At 31.9% G+C, this 22,459-nt stretch overlaps 2 protein-coding genes across 2 annotated transcripts; both read left to right on the top strand.

The window, feature by feature from the left end:
• The first annotated feature begins 85 nt into the window (after window positions 1-85).
• On the top strand, window positions 86-2,215 carry LOC128171524 (uncharacterized). The gene is made up of 5 exons (XM_052837302.1): window positions 86-309; window positions 714-863; window positions 982-1,033; window positions 1,587-1,721; window positions 1,946-2,215. Exons 1-5 carry the CDS (start codon window positions 142-144, stop codon window positions 2,203-2,205), a joined length of 765 nt encoding a protein of 254 aa, XP_052693262.1. The 5' UTR covers window positions 86-141; the 3' UTR covers window positions 2,206-2,215.
• A 945-nt stretch (window positions 2,216-3,160) lies between these two features.
• Window positions 3,161-15,475, top strand: LOC128171520 (uncharacterized). The gene is made up of 11 exons (XM_052837299.1): window positions 3,161-3,276; window positions 5,786-5,821; window positions 6,162-6,256; window positions 6,975-7,046; window positions 7,846-7,972; window positions 8,816-8,901; window positions 9,579-9,653; window positions 12,928-13,066; window positions 14,331-14,452; window positions 14,748-14,934; window positions 15,376-15,475. The coding sequence occupies exons 2-10, from the start codon at window positions 5,788-5,790 to the stop codon at window positions 14,913-14,915; spliced, it is 918 nt and encodes a 305-aa protein (XP_052693259.1). The 5' UTR covers window positions 3,161-3,276; window positions 5,786-5,787; the 3' UTR covers window positions 14,916-14,934; window positions 15,376-15,475.
• The last annotated feature ends 6,984 nt before the right edge of the window (window positions 15,476-22,459 follow it).

Genomic DNA, 22,459 nt, shown 5'->3' with positions numbered 1-22,459 from the left:
GTAGTTTACAAAATTATGCACTTATAATTCAATGCAAGTGAGAGTCACGTCGTGTGTAGGTTTACAAAGTTGATAAGATTATACTCTGACACCAAGAACAAGTTTAAAGGGAGACTACTCTAATGCAAATTTGACATAAACATGGCGACCGATGAATCCTTGTTTCCCACCAGAGGGCGTGTTTTAGTGATGTTTTTACTGATAGTGTTTTTGGGTGTGACGGCATGCCTCTGCTTTATGTACCTCCAACTTCTAGAGATTAAACAGGAACTTAATGAGCTCAGGATTTTAAGAGATCTGCAAGACAAGGTATGCTTATGAAATATGTTCAATACTTTCTTTTGTTTTTAATTATCCAAAATAATTTAGAAATTGACTTCATTTTAAGTAATCAACACTGAATGTAGCTATTAATAAAAAGGATCGGTCTTTTATCAGACTGATTATGTATATTTGATAATGCTTGACCTATTTCTCTACTTTCTATGGTAAACATTTACCACATTTCAATTATTGACCCAATTTTGTTTTTAATACTGTTTCTTTCTATTAATTGTGTTTAAATTTATAAAGAGAAAAAGACATCAACAAATTTAAAAAGAAATACGGATTTTACCAATTATGTATTTAATTATAAACAAAATATTTATATTATTTATAAAATATATTTAATTCATAATTTGACAAGACGTAATTAAAAGTATACTTTGTAGTCTACCCAAACGAATGGACATAAAATTAAGAGAGACCATACTGACTACAGAACTCAGACAGATAAAACAGAGAAGTTCCGAGTAAATGTTGACAACCCGGAGAAGCGACAGACATCAACTACTTTCATGCAAGAACTTCTCATGGCTCAGGTAACAGTTATAAAATATAGAGCTTAAAGTCTGTTTAAAAAATACCCATCAACCTGTCACAAAGATGAAAATTGCTAAAGAATTGCAAATACATTCTTCGGACATTTCATTTTTTCAGGCACATATTCTGGAGACCCATTGCTCAAACGACAGTCGCCTTTGTATGAGAGGTACATGATTTTTAAACATTGAAACGGCGTCAAAATTTTAGTTTAGATACGGTATTTGATACTGATTCAAGATTCCTCGTACAGAAGTAAAAAAGGTTAACTCTGAATGCATTTAGGCAATTAATCAAGTGTGTTAATTGCCGCTTTTTGTATGATATAGAAATGAAAGTTCTGCCTATTATGCATGTATAAGTATAGAAATTTATATAGTATGAACAAATATTAGATATGGTTTTGTTTTATGGCTGTTAACCACTGCTTAGAAATAAAATTACATGCATATAGTAATTTGGATGTTATTTGAAATACACATGCCTGTGATAGTTGGTGTGTTTGTGCCTTGGTTTTGAAGGTGTAATTTTGTAAATGATTTTATTTTTAAAATAATAATTTTTTATTTATTACTTATTTGTTTATAAAAAGAAAAGAAGAAGAATGTTTAAAAAAACACAGTTATTAGTAATATAAAGAAAAAATCTAAAAAGAGTAAAAGGCAGTTAATCTCGTTTGCAAAATTGGTGTTTTTAAATTAATTGTTCTTTTTTACTCGAAGGACCGAAGGGAGAAAAAGGAGACCCAGGTGTATCCAACCCTATTAATGGTGCACCCACACCACCGGCCGATCCAGGAAACCCCACCCCACCTAAAGTCGTACCTACAACGCCCCCAACCCCATGCGTATGTCTAGGTTTGTAGCTGTATGTAACAGTTTGTTAATTTTATGATTCATTTTTTGTTTGTAATGACGTATATCTCTGAATTTTAAAATCGATTTGTTATGCATATCGGATCTATTAAGTGTGTTCCTTTTATGTTAATGTTCATACAGCTATGTAAAAAGATTGTTTAAATTAGATATGAAATACATGGCTTGATTTTCTAAATATTTCATTCAATGTTTTTTTTTATTAGAGGAGCCAAAGATAGCCCAACTCCAAAACACAGTTGCTACCTCAGGTGAAAATCTTAACATTATTTGTCTCGTGACCGGAAATCCTACACCATACGTCACGTGGCAACACAATGGCGTGACTATTTCAAAGGGTCCTATACTGCACCTCACGAATGTAACCCAGGGTTTGTCTGGAGACTACTCTTGCGTGGCGAGAAACTTGATAGGAGAGCAAACGAAGACGATTGCTTTGAAGGTGTTACCAAACATAATAAATTAAATGATTGAAAAACACAAACCGTGCTTTGTTATTCAACAGCAGAAAGTGTTATGTTTTCAAAAAATCCGGAATACGCATAAAGTTTTCAATAAAGTTTTAATTTTTATTAGGCACAATAATATAAAGATAGAAAACGTCGTCAAATACTTCTTTTAAAATGGTTTTAGCTTTTTACCTCTTACTTCATTCCTCACTGCTCCTTTATCCTGTTCGTTGTGAAAAATGAATTGAAAACGACAATTTTTTGTTGTAAAAATTATCTTAATTTTGGATTGTGAAACCACAATTAGAGATTGTTTGGAGAGTTAAACAATAATACATTGTTGTCAATGTATACCTGTCAAAATGTTAGTTGACACAAAAACGTGACATAAACAAGAATGATTTGGCAATTATTAATCATGTTAGCAAATTTTATGGCATTTTAGAAACAAAAAAGAATTTAATTTTCAGAAAGGTTTATTGAAATGTACGATAATATTCCAGATTTTGGGCAAAAAATCAAATGTATGATATGATGTTCAAACAATTGCATAAGATTTATTTTTTATATAAGTAATTTTTACGAAAAACTTGGGGTTGGTTTTGTTTCCCCGTAGTGTCTGCTTTATACATTTGTTTGGGGTTTATTCCAAATGAACTCAATAATTAAAAATATGATGTTTAAATAATGACAACCTCAGCCCATATGGGGGGGGTCATTTATCTAGAGGTAATAAAAATGCCTTTTTTTTAACAATCAGCTATTGATAACTTATCATACTTTGTTTAAAATGCAATCCAATTCATAAGATACATGAAATAGCTACTAGTATTACATTTCATCGTACAGTGGAGTAGGAGTTATACGACGTGGCCTTCTGTATATCGTACCCTAATGTTAAATTCTACCCATTATCATGAAACGATTTTCAAAATGAGTTTATTCCAGTCGTGAACTTAAGGAAGTGTTTGCCCTTTCGGATTATTATCTTCCGTTTTTATCTTTACCATGTTTAGAGATTACAGAGTTGTTATCTGTCAGCCATACTAGCTATCTGTACCGTCCTGTGTACTTAGAAAATCCTTACAGTAAGTCTCGGAATTTCAGTTTGATAATATACCTTTATTTTCATTTTTACTTGAGGTAATTTCTGTGTAAGATTAACTTTTTTGTAAAATATGGGATTATATATTTATGTTGCCAAAAAAGCTTGTCATTATCTTTTCCAGGTATTCGGAAAAGTTGAGTATAGAAACATATATTTCATTCGATTTCGTTTGTTTCACATTGTTTAGTACGTTTTACTGGAAAGGGAATTCAAATTTTCTCTGTTTTTTGTGTGTGATCGACAATAATATCACAAAAATATTACAATGCAGAGAAAAAAATGTTTAGATATGTGTTAGATAAGTGAACGCTTTGAACCATTTTATAATAGATATGGTAATTTATTGATAGGAATAAAATTCGAAGCAAGTGGATAATAAAACAAACATATAATCAACGTTAGAATATAAAACAAACCTATAATTAACGTTAGAATCCATAAACCTATCCACAACTTTGTTCTAAAATTCAAATATTGCTAAAGTCAAATTTATTTAACGTGTTTTGTAATTGAAATGAGTATGTAACAAACTATAAGTAAAAGGCACAGTACACGTGAACTTTGATAAAACAGGTTCAGCAGTACTCAGTTTGTACTGGACTGACTGATTATAATTGAACCACCTATAAGTCTTTCGGTTATGTGACACAAATTGCTGAAGGGCCCAAGTAGCGTTGTGGACAATGCACTCGCTTTTCACTGCTGCGATCCGAGTTCGAACCCCGTGATCGACAGTGGCTGTATGGCGGTCGCTCGCTTGTACACGTGTGTTCTCTCTGGGTACTCCGGCTTCTTTCCACATTAAGGACCCCCTTGCGCTAACATCTGTGCCAACGAAAGATATTAATTTAAGTTGTAGAACTTGTTTATAAATCGTTGTAAAATAAATGAAGTTTAGTCTTTATATTGTATCATAATTGCTAGAACAACGTTGAATAATAATCTTGAAATGAACGTGGATGACAGTAATCACAGAACTAAATACGCCCCATGGTTGGAATCAATGATTCATCGGACGACATATCTTTGTTCAACTTTTATAACACACAAAGATTACATGCAAATCATATAAAAATAATATAAACATCTTAGATAGGTAAATTTCATATCATTAACATATAATCTTCGTTTAAGAAAATTTCTATTTTATCAAATATAATAACTTTTATATTTTAGGCAAAAAATATAATACCACACATACTGATGATCTTTTTTTTTATAAATATAATCATATGAAATGCTTAGTCAAATTTCAAAATCACAATTTATAAGACCTGACATTGACAGCAAAATATTCAACCAACTGGAACAAACTATTATCAATGAAAAAATGACAACAACAAACCGCCAACCATCTCAAAATTCAATAAAACGAAATACAAACTCAAAGCAGAGCAACACTGACCTCCAAAAGATAGAGGTAGGATCAGGTGCCTAGGAGGAGTGAGCATCCTCTGCTGACCGGTCCCAACCGCCGTGTGCTCACTCTTTGTCGTAATCGGGAAAAACCGGAAAAGTCCGTTGACAATTAGGGGATTGATTATGGTTAACAATTAATTAACAGCATGCGACCCAGTGGAACATTGTATTTGCTGACAAGGTCGTTGTATCGACCATACAACTTACGAAAAGATGACTTCATACGAGACTGTTGATAGTCCTGTTTTATCAACTTGTTTGTCAGTAGCTTGCCTTGACTTAGAAAATATAAGATGATCCTCATGATAGAATCCATGCATATAAAATGACATTTACATACAAGTGTGTACACATATAGATACATAAACAGGCATTTTATTCATATTGAAACAAAATGACATTTACATAAAAGTGTGTACATATATAGATACATAAACAGACATTTTATTCATATTGTAACAAAATGACATTTACATACAAGTGTGTACACATATAGATACATAAACAGGCACTTTATTCATATTGTAACAAAATGACATTTACATACAAGTGTGTACACATATAGATACATAGATAGGCATTTTATTCATATTGTCAAGTATTTGATTAATTGTAAATCGTCTAATTGGTAATAAATAACAAGTTTATAAATTATGGAAAGTTTTGAAATAATTTTGCGAGAGATCTCAAAATAACAGGGTCTTTATTTGTTCGAATTCAAAAAAATTATAGCATTACAAATTTCAAATGTTTCAATTGTTTCTATTTCATTAAATTTACATATCCTTTCATTTCTCAGGTTCTATGGTCTATAAAACGATCTTCCGCTAAGTCAAATGCTGACTGACGTTTTCCATACTTATTGTTAGGCGATTACTAACCACCCTTAATAGATAAACATTCATTAATTACATATTTTAATCAATCGATTTTAGAAACAAATAACTCAACAGCATATTAATATTGAAAAAGAATGATTTATATAAAAAAAAGATCGTTTATATGAATATGATATAACTGGAAGTCGAGTCAATGCACTTTCTTATGCAATTTACTTCATTTTTTCTTAGCTATGTTACAGATATTTATTCTGGTGGCAGCAACAGGTAACACATCTCATTAAATTCATGTAATGTCCATTCCTATATATACATATGCCATATTTGTGAAATTTTATATTTTAACTAAATCCAAATGATCAAAATATAAAAAAATGTAATATATAATTTAATAAGATCGGCTAACAGAGAATTGTTATTTTTTTAATAAGACAATATTATTATAAAACTCTCTGCTCATAAAAAATTATAAAAAGTGTTGGGGTTTTTATTTCAAATTATTAATCAATGCTTTGTCAGAATGTGATTTCGATATTTTATTTGAGGGTTGGGGGTGTTGTGTTGAGTACATGTTTATCTGTGGAATTTGAATTTATTATCCAACAAGCCAGTGTCTATTCTGTCACCAACCAATGCTTCAATTGTAACGGAGTACCGGCACAAGAGGATTGTGACGTCTTGATACAGTGTGGTGAAAACGAGGCAAGTCAACCTCTAAATTATCCGACTTAACTCGTTACGGATTACTTACATGTATGTTATACGGGGTAGGCATTTGATAATACAACATAACATTGAATGCTACTTATGCAGATAAAATTTCACTTTAGAACTTCGTCACTAGAATCTTCATTGCGTTCATTCTACATACATTTTTTTAACTTAATGTCGTGTTCTTGTTAGGGGAACATTGAGGTCGAAAGTTTTAATGAACACATACAACATTGAAAGGGTTTTCAGTATGGTTTTTGACAGGACATACGCACGTTTAACATTTCAAATTAAAACTTTAGAAAAAGTAGCTACCGTGTACCAATGAATCGTTTATTATATTTTATGAGACAAAGAATGTTACTTTTAATTTTAGTTTTAATTTAGCTAATTATCATAATTGACTATTAAGTATGTTTAATATAGCTGCACATACAAGCAAATGAAGTTTTTAAAATATGCCAAAAACTGTCTTGGCACCTTAAAACCCGTTTTTGATTCATATCACACTTTTGATATTACGTTAATACGATGTTATAATGATATGTGTGGGGTTTTAAAAAACAAAAACAAAAAAAGATTAGAATTAAGTTAGGAAATAGTTAAATCAAACAGCTGTGTCTTTGTTTTTTCTAGAAGCTTTTGTCTTACAATTAAACTAAACAATATTTAGGATAAGTCTTGTCTGATTTGTTATTTTAATTTGCAGTCCTGCTTTGTCAGAAAGTCAACGCAGTACAATGGAAAACCACTCTTTGAGTCAGGCTGTTTCAGTAAACCAGTAAGAATTATAATTTTTAGTTCTGCTTCGATCACTTCTTTGAAGATGAGTATCCTTAAGATAATTTCGCTATTTTTTTTTAGATATATTTTTTTTTTTGCTTTGCGTCCATAAAATATGCGAAATGAGTAGTTATCTTTTGAAATGTTTTCCGATTGAGAGATAAACAGACTATATTTGATAAGATCTGATTCCTTTACAATATTCTGAACTTTTGGAAATCAGCGTATGATACCAATTTTGGTGGATTATAAACAAATAAAATAACTTACAACATTTAAGATAACATCGTACATTCCTCGGACTTTAATCACTTCAATGGACAGTCCCTTCTCTCAGCAACAAGAACAAATAATTTTTCTCCATAAGTATTTATTTTAGAGACATAATATGTTTCTCTAGAGTCATTTTCACCTATAGAATTCGTCATATTTTGTGTACATTTCACTACATGTACGTGGAAAAGTTTGTGTTGGAGCAAGCAACTGCTCAATGTTTTCTGTTTTTAAAACTTATAGAAAGCATGTTATTAAGATATCTGTATAATAAAATAATTTTCAAAATTTGTTTTTAATAATCTGAACTTTATGAAAGAGAATATTTAGATTGTTTGCTTCTGAGATGATATGTAATCGAAACATTTATATTATATCTTTTGAAGACTTAAATCTCTGAATTTTTCTGTATAAACTTAAATTGTAGATGCTGTATATGACCTCCGTTCTAAAGCACCATTGATAATATTAATATCTGAGGTAAAAACTAATTTCCTGCACAAAGTCCTATTTTATGATTTCAGACTTGCGACACGCTTAATCAAATTGCTGGCCTAGGTAAACGAGAGGCGGGACTCACAAACTGTTTTGAATGCTGCTACACCGGAAATAGAACCCATCCATGCAACAACAAGTTATGTGGAACACCTCGTGAGTTAAAGGTCTCTCGGTGGTCACCCAAAAAACCATCAAATCTGTTTAAAATATGAAGATATAATTTGTTGACCAAAAAAATATTCATAGATTTGACTTTTAGATTTTGGTATTATCCTATACTTTTATAGAGAGTTCTTCTTATATTGGAGATCAATACATTCTGAAAATACACTAGATCATCAAACCCTCCTGATTGTACCTTTGAAAAATAAAGAATTTTTCAAAAACATTTTTAATCAATTAATCAGGTTATCAGAGACAATACATCATTAACTCAGGCTTTGCAACAAAATTTCTGTATAGCTTTTTACAGAAATATCTTTGATCAAAAAGTGTAAATTCTGAATTTACATCTTTTGTGAATTTGAAAAATAATATTTTGTTCTATTTGTTAAGGATATGTTTGTGTTGAAATCTTAAAGTGAAGCATCTAGATCTGTTGATATTTTAGTGTTATTCTTAACACTCTACTGTGTACATAATAAGCTCTATATCAACATTAAGAATTTAAGAAAGAAGGTAGCATTTATGAGCAAAGACTTAAGTTAACACGAAATAGATCAATTATTATTCTACATATAACATATTACAAATTCATAATTGGATTACTTTTCTTGCATTTATAGAGTAATAATAAAATAGTAATAATCTAATAATAGTAATAATAAAGTTAATAATAATAATAATAATAAAAATAATAATGATAATAAACTAATTACAATAAAGACATTTAAAAGATCCCTTGATATATATATATACAACAGTAGCAGTGTTCATTTAATCTTTTCATAATCTAAATCCTCAAGCGATTTCATTTATCAAAATCCACCATTTAAGCTTCCAGGGAAAGAAGATGTTTTTCGTGCTCCGACGCCCTTCATCCTGATGATTGTGAAACTATTATACCATGTAGCGAGGATTCTGTGAGTACTGTTTGCTTTCTGGATTTATCCCAAAAAATACCTATTCCTTGGGGGACTATCCAATCGACATTTATCAATGATATGACTATCCAAACGATCCCTATCTTTTTTTGGTAATATCAAAACTATCCATATCCGTTTCACAAGACTATCCAAATGACCCCTATATGTTTTGGTAATATCAAAACTATCCATATCCGTTTCATATGACTATCCGAACGACCCCTTTCCGTTTTCTGAGCAATTTCTATCCATTGAAGGATTACTAAACTATCTGTCCTTTGTGAGACCAACACAACGACCTTTAACCTTTGTTTAACCGTCTAAACGATTCCTGTCCTTTATGAGACTATCTAAACAATTTCTATTCTTTGTCAGACTATTTAAACGATCGCTATCTTTCTGTAAGGCTATCCAAATGATACCTATCCCTTGTGAGACTATCCAAAAAAATCAAAGTCCAACCCGAATGTAATTTGGGATAGACTAAAATGATGCATACCTCTGTCCTTCCTTAAGTTTACGATAATCTCAGCCGAATATCATGTGAAAGCATTATATCAAATTCCTAAGTCCCTTCTTGTGTTCAAACATTTTATGTAAAAGGTAGATGGTATTAATGTTTTATATTTTCACGATTCAAATCTCCTACGTTTGATACTTTTTTTATTTTTAAGATTTGTTATGCAGGAAGTTACCGACATCCGTTCAGTCACGAAATTCGCTACAACCTTGGTTGCCAACATAAAGATGTAAGTCATCATATGTATTTTTAAGGTATCGATTGAAAAGAGAATAAGATGTAAAATTAGTGTAATATTTGAGTGTATGTATTAGCAGTAGAATTGCATAACAAGACAACCCATTGGATGAATCTCTGCCATTCAGAGAATTTACGTAACTTAAAGGTGGTTAAATTGCATAATCCTTGTTTATAAATAGGTTCAACAATAATCGCAACTCATTAGACATTTGCTATTAGCATGTGAAATAACTTGAAATGCATTGAGGAAGCGTCTTTGAAATCCTCTTCTCGTGAACCTAAAAAATTAAAGTGATTTTCAGCCGCTGGGTTGAATTAGAATCAACTTTGATAATTCCTAAAGCAATGAAGTCTTTCTCGTTGTGACCGGGCAAATTTAAAAATAACCACATTCTGATATCTCCAATCGTCTTTTTTGATTCATAACTTGCTATTGGCAAAGTTATACAAAGAGGGGGAGGGGAGGGAATAAACGTGTATACAGTATATAACAGGAAAAATGAAAGGTTGTCTGGTCATGCGTTGAAATTAGCTGTGAATGAGTGTAATTTATTCAAAATTTTAACATTTAGCAAGATCTTAGGGATGAACAAGATGCTGCAGTGTAAAATAATTTGAAATGAATATTTTTGCTTTTTTTATTGCCTGACGTCATGACGTCAGGCATATCTAAGGTTTAAAAGTTGCAATCTCCGAAACAGTTCAGACAATGGGACAAGCAATATCATGATATTTCACAAAAAAGATTAACCGATGCATGTTTAAGATGTCAACATTTACGTTCATAATTGACGAAAATGTTTTATGGCATATAATAACAACAGCGAGCAAGAGTTTTCAAGTAAAAGGGACGTTCACAAGGCAGTGCACTTGTGTAATCCTGATTTAAAAATAGATCAGGCATTCCACCATATATGAACGATGAAAAAGGGGGAGGGATTCATCGCAATAAGTTGTAACATATTGTCTATTACGGTACAATGTAAGTAATAATTGGTGTTGGATTATCATGATTGCAAGAGAGTCATCAGTTTGGATTAAAACAAATATATATTTATACAGCTGGAATGTTTACTGAAGGAACGAAATCGCCAAAGCGGGGTGTGACCCGATTTTCGTTCAGTTGGGCGATTTCATTAATCTTGAAAAGGGATCATAACTCGCGTATCTTACTTAATGTACATTACTACATTTAACAATTACTAATCAAGTGTGTTTCTTAATTCGATAGATTTCTTCCAAAACATCCGATCCAAAGTATAATGTACATGTATGTAGCTGTTACAAAACAAATGTCAAAAAATGCATCTACCCCCCCCCCCCCCCCATGGATATCTGCCAATGGATGAGTTCATTCGTTGCGTGAACGGTAAAGCAGGATTTCGCCCTAAATGTCTCATTCTTAGTTTTTGCGCGCCGATTAGTTGATGAGTCTGTTGGGATCATGCAAATACCCCAGAGCACACTGTGTGTTTACATCACAGTCACGTAGCATCGGGGGTCGGGGTGAGGGAGGCTGTTTCCCCCTCCCCTCTTTTTTGACAGCTGGCACTTTTTTTAACTTTATAGGATAAATGGAAATATCATGGATTTGCCCCCCCCCCCCACCTCCACATTTGTAGGAGCATGCAATAATGAAACTGCAAATAAGGAATTTTAATTGAATTAAAGTTACAGTTAGGGTTTTTTCGTGAATTTGAGAATTCACCCTTTTTTAATTGCTTGTCAAGATGATTTTGATGAAGCTGCCCACACACATTCAAAAACAATACGTGTTTGTATACCCTCTCATATTTCATAAAATGGGAAGTTTTAAAACATGCCTTTCAGTTGATTTTGCAATTAATATAACAAATACAATTTGAAAAAAAACGACTATTTTCTCTCCAGCTTTCAAGCTTACATGCACTTATATGATATGTGTGCATTCCTAAAAAATTAAAATAATAAAATAAATGAATTTCAAGTGATATATATGTACATGTTGTAGATCGAAGAAAAGACTAACATTTCGTCTTAAATTTGCACGTTCCATTTATAAATTTATGATCAGCAGCGAAAATTAAAATTCATTTCTGATAAGTTAGCTTAATTGATACATGCATGCTTCCATTGAATAATTTTGTTTAGTCAGGCAAGCTTTTTGGAAAGCTATTACTTGTCACATTTATATTAAGATGTCCTCTACATCATATAATATTTCCATGACTACTTTCTTATCTTGGAAGGGAGATATTTTCATAGGAATAATCGCCCTTATCTGGCAGTATGAATTTTTTCAATTTTCAGCAATAAGTATTTTATTTGTTGAAATTTATTTGCAAATTATATTCATAAATTTGAAGAGCGGAAACAAATTTCAACCTTAATTAGAGCATTAACTGTTTTACTTACCAAAATCATAATTCTATCAAAATACTACTTAAATCAGCACTTCAAACTTTGGAATTTTCGATTCTAAATTTAACAAAATGTGATGGGACACTAAAAAATAGGAATCACTCCTTCCCCTCACATTTCTAAAATAAAAAAAAAAATCTATCATGACGTCATAATAAAGTCAGCACATCAAAGCATCATTGCAATGTCACGTGATCATTGTCCTGTAATCTCCTTAAGGTCAAGATTTAGTAAATTGTTCCAGAGTGTCTTTCTGGTGCTAGAACCATTATGACGTCATAATTGATTTGATTAATTGTTTCCCGTATTTTACGGCTTTAAAGAAATTATTTAGAAAATAAAACAATATTTGGACATTCTATATTTAATCATGGGAAAAGTTAGCCCGGTACCAATATTGAATTTGAAACCATTTTAAAGAGGAGGTCAAGAGCTTGTTCAATGCTGTTTTTGGAGAGACTGTAGGCAATCTAGAAATATTTCATTAGTCAAAAATGGACAAACCTCCGAGATTTGTAACTTTTATTATTCATATTTCATAGAAAATGGTTGTTTAAAACATGATTTTTTATTGTGTGTACCAAACATTTAAGCCCAAATACACCCTTATGAAACAAAGATATTGTTATGAAGCATCATTAAAAGAATTTATATCTCAAATATCATAAACCTGTAGGCACCTTTCATTTACTAGATTTTGACCTTAATAGGCCTGAGAAAATGCGCTTGATAACGGTCGTTAACTTGTTATCACTTATATATAGTTGTTAAAGTTAAAACATAAAGTCATACGCCAATGTAATGATTGTCCACTTGTCTGATAAAAAGACTTGTTTTACAAATATTCACATCCTTCTTGACAGACCTGCAGAGTTTTCCAGTCTTTAGCACATGGTCACGTGTCATCATCTAGCCATGGCGATTCGGTTGAAACCAGTCACTGCAACGACTGTTGTGATGATGACTATTGTAACATTGGACTCTGTGGCATTCCAAAACGAGGTAATCCTAATGGTGAAGACAACAATGTAGTCTTAAAAGTGCATGGTCTCAATTTTGGTCAAAAATTTATTTTCTTATTGTTAATGTTTGCAATGCTTGCAATGTTTGCAATGCGTGCTTCTTTTAAGCATTTCTTAGAAATAATCAATCTTTGAAAGTCAGTCGTCGAGTAAAAAGCAGGATAGAGAGTTCACAATTCTTCGATATGTTAACAAAGTTCAGGGCATGTTATTGTTTACATTGTAAATGTTGATGAGAAAATTTCAGCTTTAAACCTATAATTAATAAAAACATTATGGACTGTTTATTTTTAATTAACATGAACATGAACGAGTCTCAAAAAAATAATACAAGCCTTGTTTACATAACAAGAGTTGTGGGCTCTGTATCTTGCTTATAACTGTACAACTGACATTCAAATTTTAGTTGACCAATAAAAATGCATTACTTAAGGGTTATAAACAATAAAAATTACCAAAAAAAAATTGACCAAAATCTTGACCCTGCCCTTATAAGTAGTTCACAACATCAAAACCTTCTAACACAACGTCACAAGAAGGTGATTACAACATTGATATTTTTCCGTTCTTATGTCCTTATTACTGTAGAGTCTTTATTTTATGCGAGTATTTAATTTCGCGATCCCGCCGATTTGTATCAAATCGCGAGAATATGAAATCGCGAACGCGGTAATTCTTATCTCTAATAGGTCTCAACTCTCATAAAATTAAAGCTAAATTTTTAAATCCGCAAAGGCTGCTTCATGCAATTTTACGCGGATATTAATTCCTCGCTTAAAATTAGGAATCTACAGTATATAGTATAAGCTTACATTATTGTAAGTAATCATTTGAATGTTGTTCAACTCGTTTAATACAAGCTTAATTTCTAATTGTGCCATCGATTCTCTGCAATAGTACAATGTATCTCAAATACTACACTCTCTGTTACCATCACCAGCGACATCATCGTTAAAACCAACGACATCATCTTCAATATCATCATCATCATCATCATTAAGAGCGTCATCATCATCATCTTCTGTATTATTTTCATCATCAGCATCATCATTCTCATCAATAACAGCGTCGTCGTCATCATCATTTTCATCATTATCATCATCTTTACTAGCTTCTTTTTACTATTATCTCACAATAACCATCTTACAAATCAACATTGATATTCGACGAGATTGAATAAATAAAACAATTGATAAGAGTACAAGTGACTTAATATTTCATTTATTTAATTTTCCCTTTATTAGTAAAGCCAATTTTTACCTACAAACCGAACAACAGCACTTTACGCCCAGACCTAGAGGGCGTCATACTGGTCTGTAAAACGGAGCCTGTGTCTAACGCAACAATACACTGGGAGTTCAAGGGGGTGAGCTTATAGATGTGTGATCTCTCTCACACACTCTCTCTCTCTCTCTCTCTCTCTCTCTCTCTCTCTCTCTCTCTCTCTCTCTCTCTCTGTATCTATCTCTGTCTGTCTCTCTCTCTCTTTTTTATTTCTCTCTCTCTCTCTCTCTCTCTCTCTCTCTCTCTCTCTCTCTCTCTCTCCAATTACCCTCTCAAAATTGGTACTTAGTTTTTGAATTTTCGGAACGATTTCAATAGACAATTCCCAGTAATCAAAATTAAAGAACAGGCAGGTAGATCCTATATTTTGTTAAAAGTTAACAGGCAGTTCAGCTTTATCCAACGGTGTGAAAGTGTCTAGTGCTCCAAACAACGTCAATTTGACCATTTTCCCCGCTCATCAGGGAGACATGGGGGAGTATATTTGTGTGGCAACGAATTCAGTAGGAACCTCAACTACGTCAGCTTTCCTTCGGCCAAAATAGACAAAGTGAACATTTTTAAGTGAGTGTATTGTAATATTTTGGTTTCGTTTTGCTTTTTTGTATTCATAGAGATTTTTTTTCAAAATAAACAATTCAAATTACAAAAAATTTATCAATCTTTCCTTAAAAATTAATGTCGATCACCAAAGCATTGAGAAAGGAAGCGCAAGGTCCTCATCTGCAACTCATAAATTCGAAACCTGCTCTACAATTTAATCTTCATTTTTTAATTACATGTATATTGATTGTAATTCAAAACAAACTGTATATTTTACATATTTAAAATTGCTAATAATATTTTGAGTATGTTGAATTTTTATCAATGTAAAAATATCGAGTTAAATAAACATTGATGTGTTCTTTATTTGCGTCTAAGGAAGAAAAAACGCATTTTTTGTGAACATAGTCGTTAGATAATGATCTTTAATTCAAAGTTATTGAAATATATTTTAATTTTCAGGTAGTACAACCATTCTTCATTTCTTCAATCCCTTACTTCAATTTTTTTTTGTTTTGGAATATTTTCGGAATACACTAAAATAAAATGTTCTCAACTCGCATGTTTCCTTTTTTATTCAATCCGACATGTACGATTGTCATAAATCGATCCCGATCGGATTAATTGGTCGGTACCCTTTTTCTATATTCCCCAGGCGTGAAATTGCACTATATTTAGACAAATCTGATTTCTAACAGACAAGAACGCGTGAACCCCCATGAAGTGCAAATATCTTTTATATAAAATAGCAATGCAGTAAGTTTGAGATCTGGAACGATTTGGAGACACACCATCAAAAGTACAACCTATTTAAAAACGATACTGCTTTAATTTCTAGGGTAAGCTTTCAAAATGGATGACTCTTAGCAATAAAATACCTCGGTTTGATTCCGATTTGATGACGCAATGACACCAGTGATACCCAGTACACAGCCCATGGTATATAAATCTGTCGACCTATCCTCTTTCAATTTTCACTATATACGTTTGTCGACCTATTGTCTTTTAATTTCCACATTAAATAACGCCAATGATACCCAGTACACAGTCTATTTAATACACATCTGTCGACCTTTTGTCTTTAAAATGTTCACTATATACCTCTGTCGACCTATTGTCTTTAAATATTACTTATTAGGTTTGTTACTGACTGTTTACATAAATTTGTGGGGTCGGTAAAGTCCATAGAAGGCGAGGCGGAGCAACGACACAAAACATTTCTGTAAACAGTCAGTAACAAACCTTATAAGTGTTTTGTTTTGTCGAGGACCCTTTATTTGATATGTAAACAACAAAAGATAATATATCCAATTAAATTCATAGGCTTATTATCTAATTTTGTACCTTTCTCGTCAGTCGTCTGTGCAAACCTGGATGCCATTGTATATAGGATCGTTTTATTACGTCACGGGCAAAGGGGGAGTCACTTTAAATATTTTGGGGCTTAAAAATTATAGGTATGGTTGAACGTTTGTGTTAAAAATCAGCTCAAATAACGTTACGTCCGCCATGTTGCTATATAAATTTTGACGCCCGCCGTGTAAAGAAATTTATAAGGCAATCACGTGACGCGATTAATCCAATGACGTCGAGACATTCTAGTCCGAGGCAAAACAATGTTCCTTATAAACCTCTGTCGACCTATTGTCTTTAAAATGTTCAATATATACTTCTGTCGACCTTTGGCTTTAAATGTTCACTATATACGTCTGTCGACCTATTGTCTATAAATGTTTCTTATAAACCTCTGTCGACCTAATGTCTTTAAATGTTCATCTTATACCTCTGTTGACCTATTGTGTTTTAATGTTCAATATAAATGTCTGTCGACATATTGTCTTTAAATGTTCAATATATACGTCTGTCGACCTACCGTCCTTAAACGTTGACTATTCAAAGGACAAAGTCCACATTCAAACACAATGTTATTTATTATATATTATTGATAAATAAAATGAATGTGGTAAAAAGCAGAGCCTACATAAACCCTCCCCTAAAGCGAAATATCTAATGGGGCAATAGTACTTATTATTTTCTGTGTTATTTCCTTAAATTTTTCATAATTTTTACAATATTTCGCGGTTGAAAAATATACGTCAATTCCTTAAAATTGTATGATTTTGTTCATGTTTAATTTAATTCTTTTTTAATTTTTATTTTATTTTTTTTTTGTGAGGGGGAAGGTTGTACCGGAAGTAGCGCTTTGAATGCTTTCGTCATCATCAGGCACTGACAGCAATAATGGCATCTGCACCAGACTTTTGGTTGACATCCGCGAGTATTGGATAGTAAAATGTCCTAATCGCGGTTATTACTGCCGAGATAAGAACAATCGATTCGGGGTTATCTTTTTTTAATTGTTTGTTTATACCGTAGTAGTTTGAGGAGCTGCCTCCCTGCTTGATTCTTGCCAGTTTAGTTTTCATGTGCAATACTCTTACGTCAATTAGAATTTATTTGTAATACGTAGAATCTTAGACTTAAAGCTTATTAGACAATACTGGATACAAACGTGCGTGGCTTTCGAATTTACTTCCCCACGAACGTATATACAAGTACTTGTTAATATTTATCAAAATTATCCCGAACCTGCAAACCAACAAAATTATATCCCCACGAACCAGGAAAATTTTAGCTACTCACGAAGATTGATCGACACGGATAAAAATGATTCCACAGTATATTTTAGATTTAAGACCAATATTTTGTCACAGAGTCAACCTGGGCTGTGTTTTACAAAACAATCATAAGATATATTTTTAAATATTGTCAAAGATCAAATTTGTTGTTAATTTTAAAGATATGTTTAAATTCATAAGCCTTTTTCCCCTGATTTGCAAAAATTACATATAATTCAATATAAATAAGTATAATATAAATGTAATATACTTAACTAATATACATTAAAATATGTTTGTCAAATTGTTGATGAAATATTGCTTTCAATTTTGTTACGATGTTGTTTGTTTGTCTGTTTGTTTGTTTGTTTTGGGGAGGTTTTTTTTGGTTGTTTTTTTCTTTTTATTTATATAATCTTTTATTTTCCCCTTCTGGATGTTTCATGCTACATAAAATACATACTACATATGATAAGAAGACGCAAAGAAAATCAAATGAAAGAGAAGTACATATTAAGCAGAAGAGAAATAAGCATTGTGATCGAAGTATTTTATTGTCAACTCATTTTGTCTTGTAACAGTTCCTATTTTTAGAGTCATCTCAAAACCAAAATCAACTGTTGAATTTTTCTTTTCTTTTTTTTTTATTATTTTCTTGACAATTCTTGAATATCTACGATTTAAAAAAGATTTTTAAAGGATGGCATTGAAGGAGAGATCTAAAAGAAACAATCAATAAAAATCCTTTGTAGTGCATTACAAGCACTGGTACACGTACGGAAAGGTCCGAGAAGTTGGGATTTAAAATACATATAGGGGAAAAGTCCGAGAGGTTGCAATGGTAGTTACGTGTACGGAACGTCCCAAGAGGTTGCGATTGTAGATACGTATATGGAAAGGCCCGAGGAATTGCGATTGTAGGTACCTGTACGGAAAGGTCCAAGAGGTTGCGATGGTAGATACATGTAGTCTTATTCTATATCTTCTAAGCTACAAATGTACCAAGTCACACAAAGGTATTCATGTAAAAAGTCGTTTAAATCGTACTGAAACAGATTGAAGTACGGCGTATTTAGTGCAAGTCCTTATGCGTGAAAACCTCCACATATTTTTACCGGCTTTTTTTTAATTCATCAAATTAAAAAAAAGTACATGACTGAACATTAATGAACATATCAAGATATTGGCATACGTTTTGGGTTGGAATCATTTTGAATGAAATGTGATTTTCATTAAAAGGCAGCCAGACATCATCCTGTTTTTACAAAAATAGGGTCTATTAATTGTTTTATCTCTGCATTAACTGATGTTATTGGCATCACTGTCAATATATTTTATCATGTGTTTTTGTCCTGCAAATCTGGCGGATTTTTATCCAGTAATGAAAGACACCATGTTTTTTTATACAAACACACTTACTCGCTCAATAAAATGTTATAATTCGTGACATAACAAAAACTTCGTGCGCAAAGAATGCGCATGGTTGACTCCCATGCTATTCAAATGATGAATGGCCCTGAATCAATCAAAGTTTCTTTTAAACATTGAACGATTAATTTGAGTACCCCGTACTGGTTACAACATTAAGCATTCAACTGATTCTGTTCAAACATTCTTAAAACTTGGATTTTGTCATTATGTTTCCGGTTCGCTTAAGACTATGAAAAAGTAAAAAAAAAATCGGTTTGTCTTTATGTAAATATCAAGCAATGCATTGCAATCAAGTTGTATTGTTCTGTTAAAAGAGGCCGGTAGTTTTTTTTTTTATTATAAACAATGGTATTTATTTCTTTCTTATAGAATGATGAACTGTTCGCCGCGCATTACATGTATTTAGCCTATCCCAGGTTTCATTAAGCCGAGCGGGACTTTTCACAGAAAGAAGGACATTTACTGAGATGACGTCACAATTATTCTAAACAACGATATTAATGACCATACAAAGCCGAATTGCAACTGCTAAATAAATATTACGGGGGCTCGATAGTCGTGATCATCTTTAGACTGTATTGATCTCCTTTAAAAGAAGAGCTCTATTTAAGAAATAGAGAAAAATACGCGTATTTAAAAGATAAAATATATGGATTTTTTTTTTTCTTCATTCAAAAAATTTTATAGTTAAACAAATTATATCTGAAAATATTAAAAGGGATAACTGGCTATTTGTTGAGCATCCAGTCTTGTTTTAGAATATTGTATTCTTTAATTTTTTCCCCCTTTATTTTTGGTTTTTGATTATCAATCAGCAAAATCAAGCTACTATCCTTTTTAAAGTGCTGACCATTCTTCACAGATTGAAACAAAAGAATTCCTCTACGTCATCAATTTGTTTTAGAAGGTAGAAAAATGTGATAAGAAGGTCGAATCTACAAACTTCTAGCATGGATTATCTGTTCTTATGATATGGTTGCTATAAAATACAGGGGTTTTATGCACACCCTTATATGAACAAAGGCACGTGTTTTTATCGTACCCTTTGTTTCACCCTCTCATACGGGTTGTGTATATTTCATATACAGAATTAGCTGCAGGTCGCTCATCCGAATTTGTTCAAACTGTTCATACAGACCTGCACCATACGTATACATATATCTCATATCAAATATAACTTCCGATCACTATCAACCCACGGCCTTTGGTTCTCAGGCTGATATTGAAGTCTCGGGTTAAAATGGAATATATGATACAGATTTTGCAATGTACATGAATCATTCTCTATTTATCTAATTGACCAGTGACCCAATGGCACCGATGATAATCAATCGATTAGTGAAATAAACTACATTTTTTGTAGCACAAATGCTTAATTCTAGATCTCTAAAAATATAATTCCGACATTAATAAGTTATCAAATTACTTGCATATTGCAGTACTGTTTAGATCTAAAGGAGGCTAGAAATCCTCAAAATTGGTCTAATTTCAAAATTAAGTCATCATGGTTCTTTCCGCCATAAACTACTATTAAGTTTTAAAAAATCCAAATATTATTTTTTGCTTTAACTTTAGAATTTGAATTGAGTTCTTCATCTCAAGGATATCAATTAGGTCTATAAATGGCCACGACAATTTAACCCCTTCACGACTTATCGACTCTGCAGCACTGATTCGGGCTAGCCTTATTAAGATAGTTTAAGGTGTCTGGTTTCTCTATAACAGAAGCGCATCAAATTATGAAACCTGAGAAAAATCGGTAGTTTTGCAATATAGTTGGAGACGATTTATTCACTCGTTTTGGTGCGGTCAAATGTATGAATAAACCAGTGACCGTCATAGAGAGGGAACCATCATATGATACATGTATGAACTGCAAAACTTGTGGTGTGTTCAAAGAGTATAAGGCGGGTAAAATACATACATATACATCCGGAAAAATAAGATATCAGAGAAAAAAACAACCGACATATTTCCGATAATTGTTAAAAAATATTCGTTTTAAAAATTAGATACGTGTATGTCATGTAGATTAGGTTATTTATTTGAGCAATACTAAAATCTTTTATGTTTGTCATGTTTTAGACTTGCAAAGATTTTCATTTTATAGATAGGTATGTGTTCCATATTTCAGTCATAGTCCAGATAAATCCTGATAGAAAACAAACCAACCTGAATTAAGAAAACCTTGGAGTGATGACCCACTATATATTAGGAATATAATTTTCTATAAAAACAATTGAAAGTTTTAAAAATAATGATATAAGTCAATAAAATTGTTTACACTTATTACTTATTATGAATACCAGCATTGTTTACATGACAAAAATGACATTAATAATAAATTATGTATTTTTTCAAGGTGAAAACCTCGGAGGTTGTAATAATTTTTTATTCGAACTTTTGAATATATTGTATACTAGTATACTATGATCTGCAGTACAATATTTAAAAAAACAAAAAACAAAAGTATATCGCCAACACATTTGCACAGGTGGTGATTTTCATGTGAACTTGAAATATCAATATCAGCTTAATTATTTCTTAGCTTTATCTGTTGAATAACCAAACATATCAGAATTTCATCTTCCATGGTATTTATTTTAAAACGTTTTAGAATCTTATTTCCGGGTTTAATAACGTTTGAATTGTATAGAGGTATCATATTAGTGGACAAAAATGCATTGTTGATGAAGAAATAATCGCACGATACATGTAATTTTTTAGGGAAATTCAAATCAGAGATTATATATTTATACCCTTTATAACATTGTTGCGTTCTCAATGTAAAATGTGTAATATTTTCTTGAACGGTTCTGAAAGGTGGATCTCTTAACATGGTAGGCAGCAATCATAAGTGGCCATCTTTATAGCGCAATTTGATTTGTGCCCTGCTTAACAATTAACAATTAACGAACGCCATTAGTTGATAAAAAAAAAACTGACAAAAGATTATAAAAATCAAATGTCCAAAAAATAAGCATTGAAAGCCTCAGGGAGAGACAAAAATATCCTAATGGCATTGCTTAGCTATAAATTGTACGAGAAGCAAGTAATTCCACTTCAGATATTACCTCCAATAATGTATGGGCGAAGTTTTGTACGTTAAAACAGTTTTAACTGATAAAAACATGAATCGCACCAATCTAATTGCGAAAGGTAAATGCACGTGTACCCCATAAAACAACAATCAATATAAGAATATAAAAGATTATCTTTCACTTTTTTTGTGAATTGTTTTAATATTTATATGAGAAATATGTGTTAATAAAACTGTGATCCGGGTCTTTAAAAACTGTTGGTTCCGGGAAACCTTATAAATTAGCACAAAATATCAATTCTGTGAACAGAATCGTGGATATAAATCGGATTAGGGGATTAAATGGCTGTTGTTAATTTAATATTGTATCATTACAACGATATTTAAACAAACTCTCAAAGTACGGGGCGTAAAAGGTCATTATCCAATGATATGACGCGTTACAAAGAAGCAGGGC

Source organism: Crassostrea angulata, chromosome 2, assembly GCF_025612915.1.
Source record: "Crassostrea angulata isolate pt1a10 chromosome 2, ASM2561291v2, whole genome shotgun sequence".
NCBI classification, from domain to species: Eukaryota; Metazoa; Mollusca; class Bivalvia; order Ostreida; family Ostreidae; genus Magallana; species Magallana angulata.
Note: the sequence above shows the minus strand (reverse complement) of the source record. Positions and strands in the feature narration are given on the sequence as shown.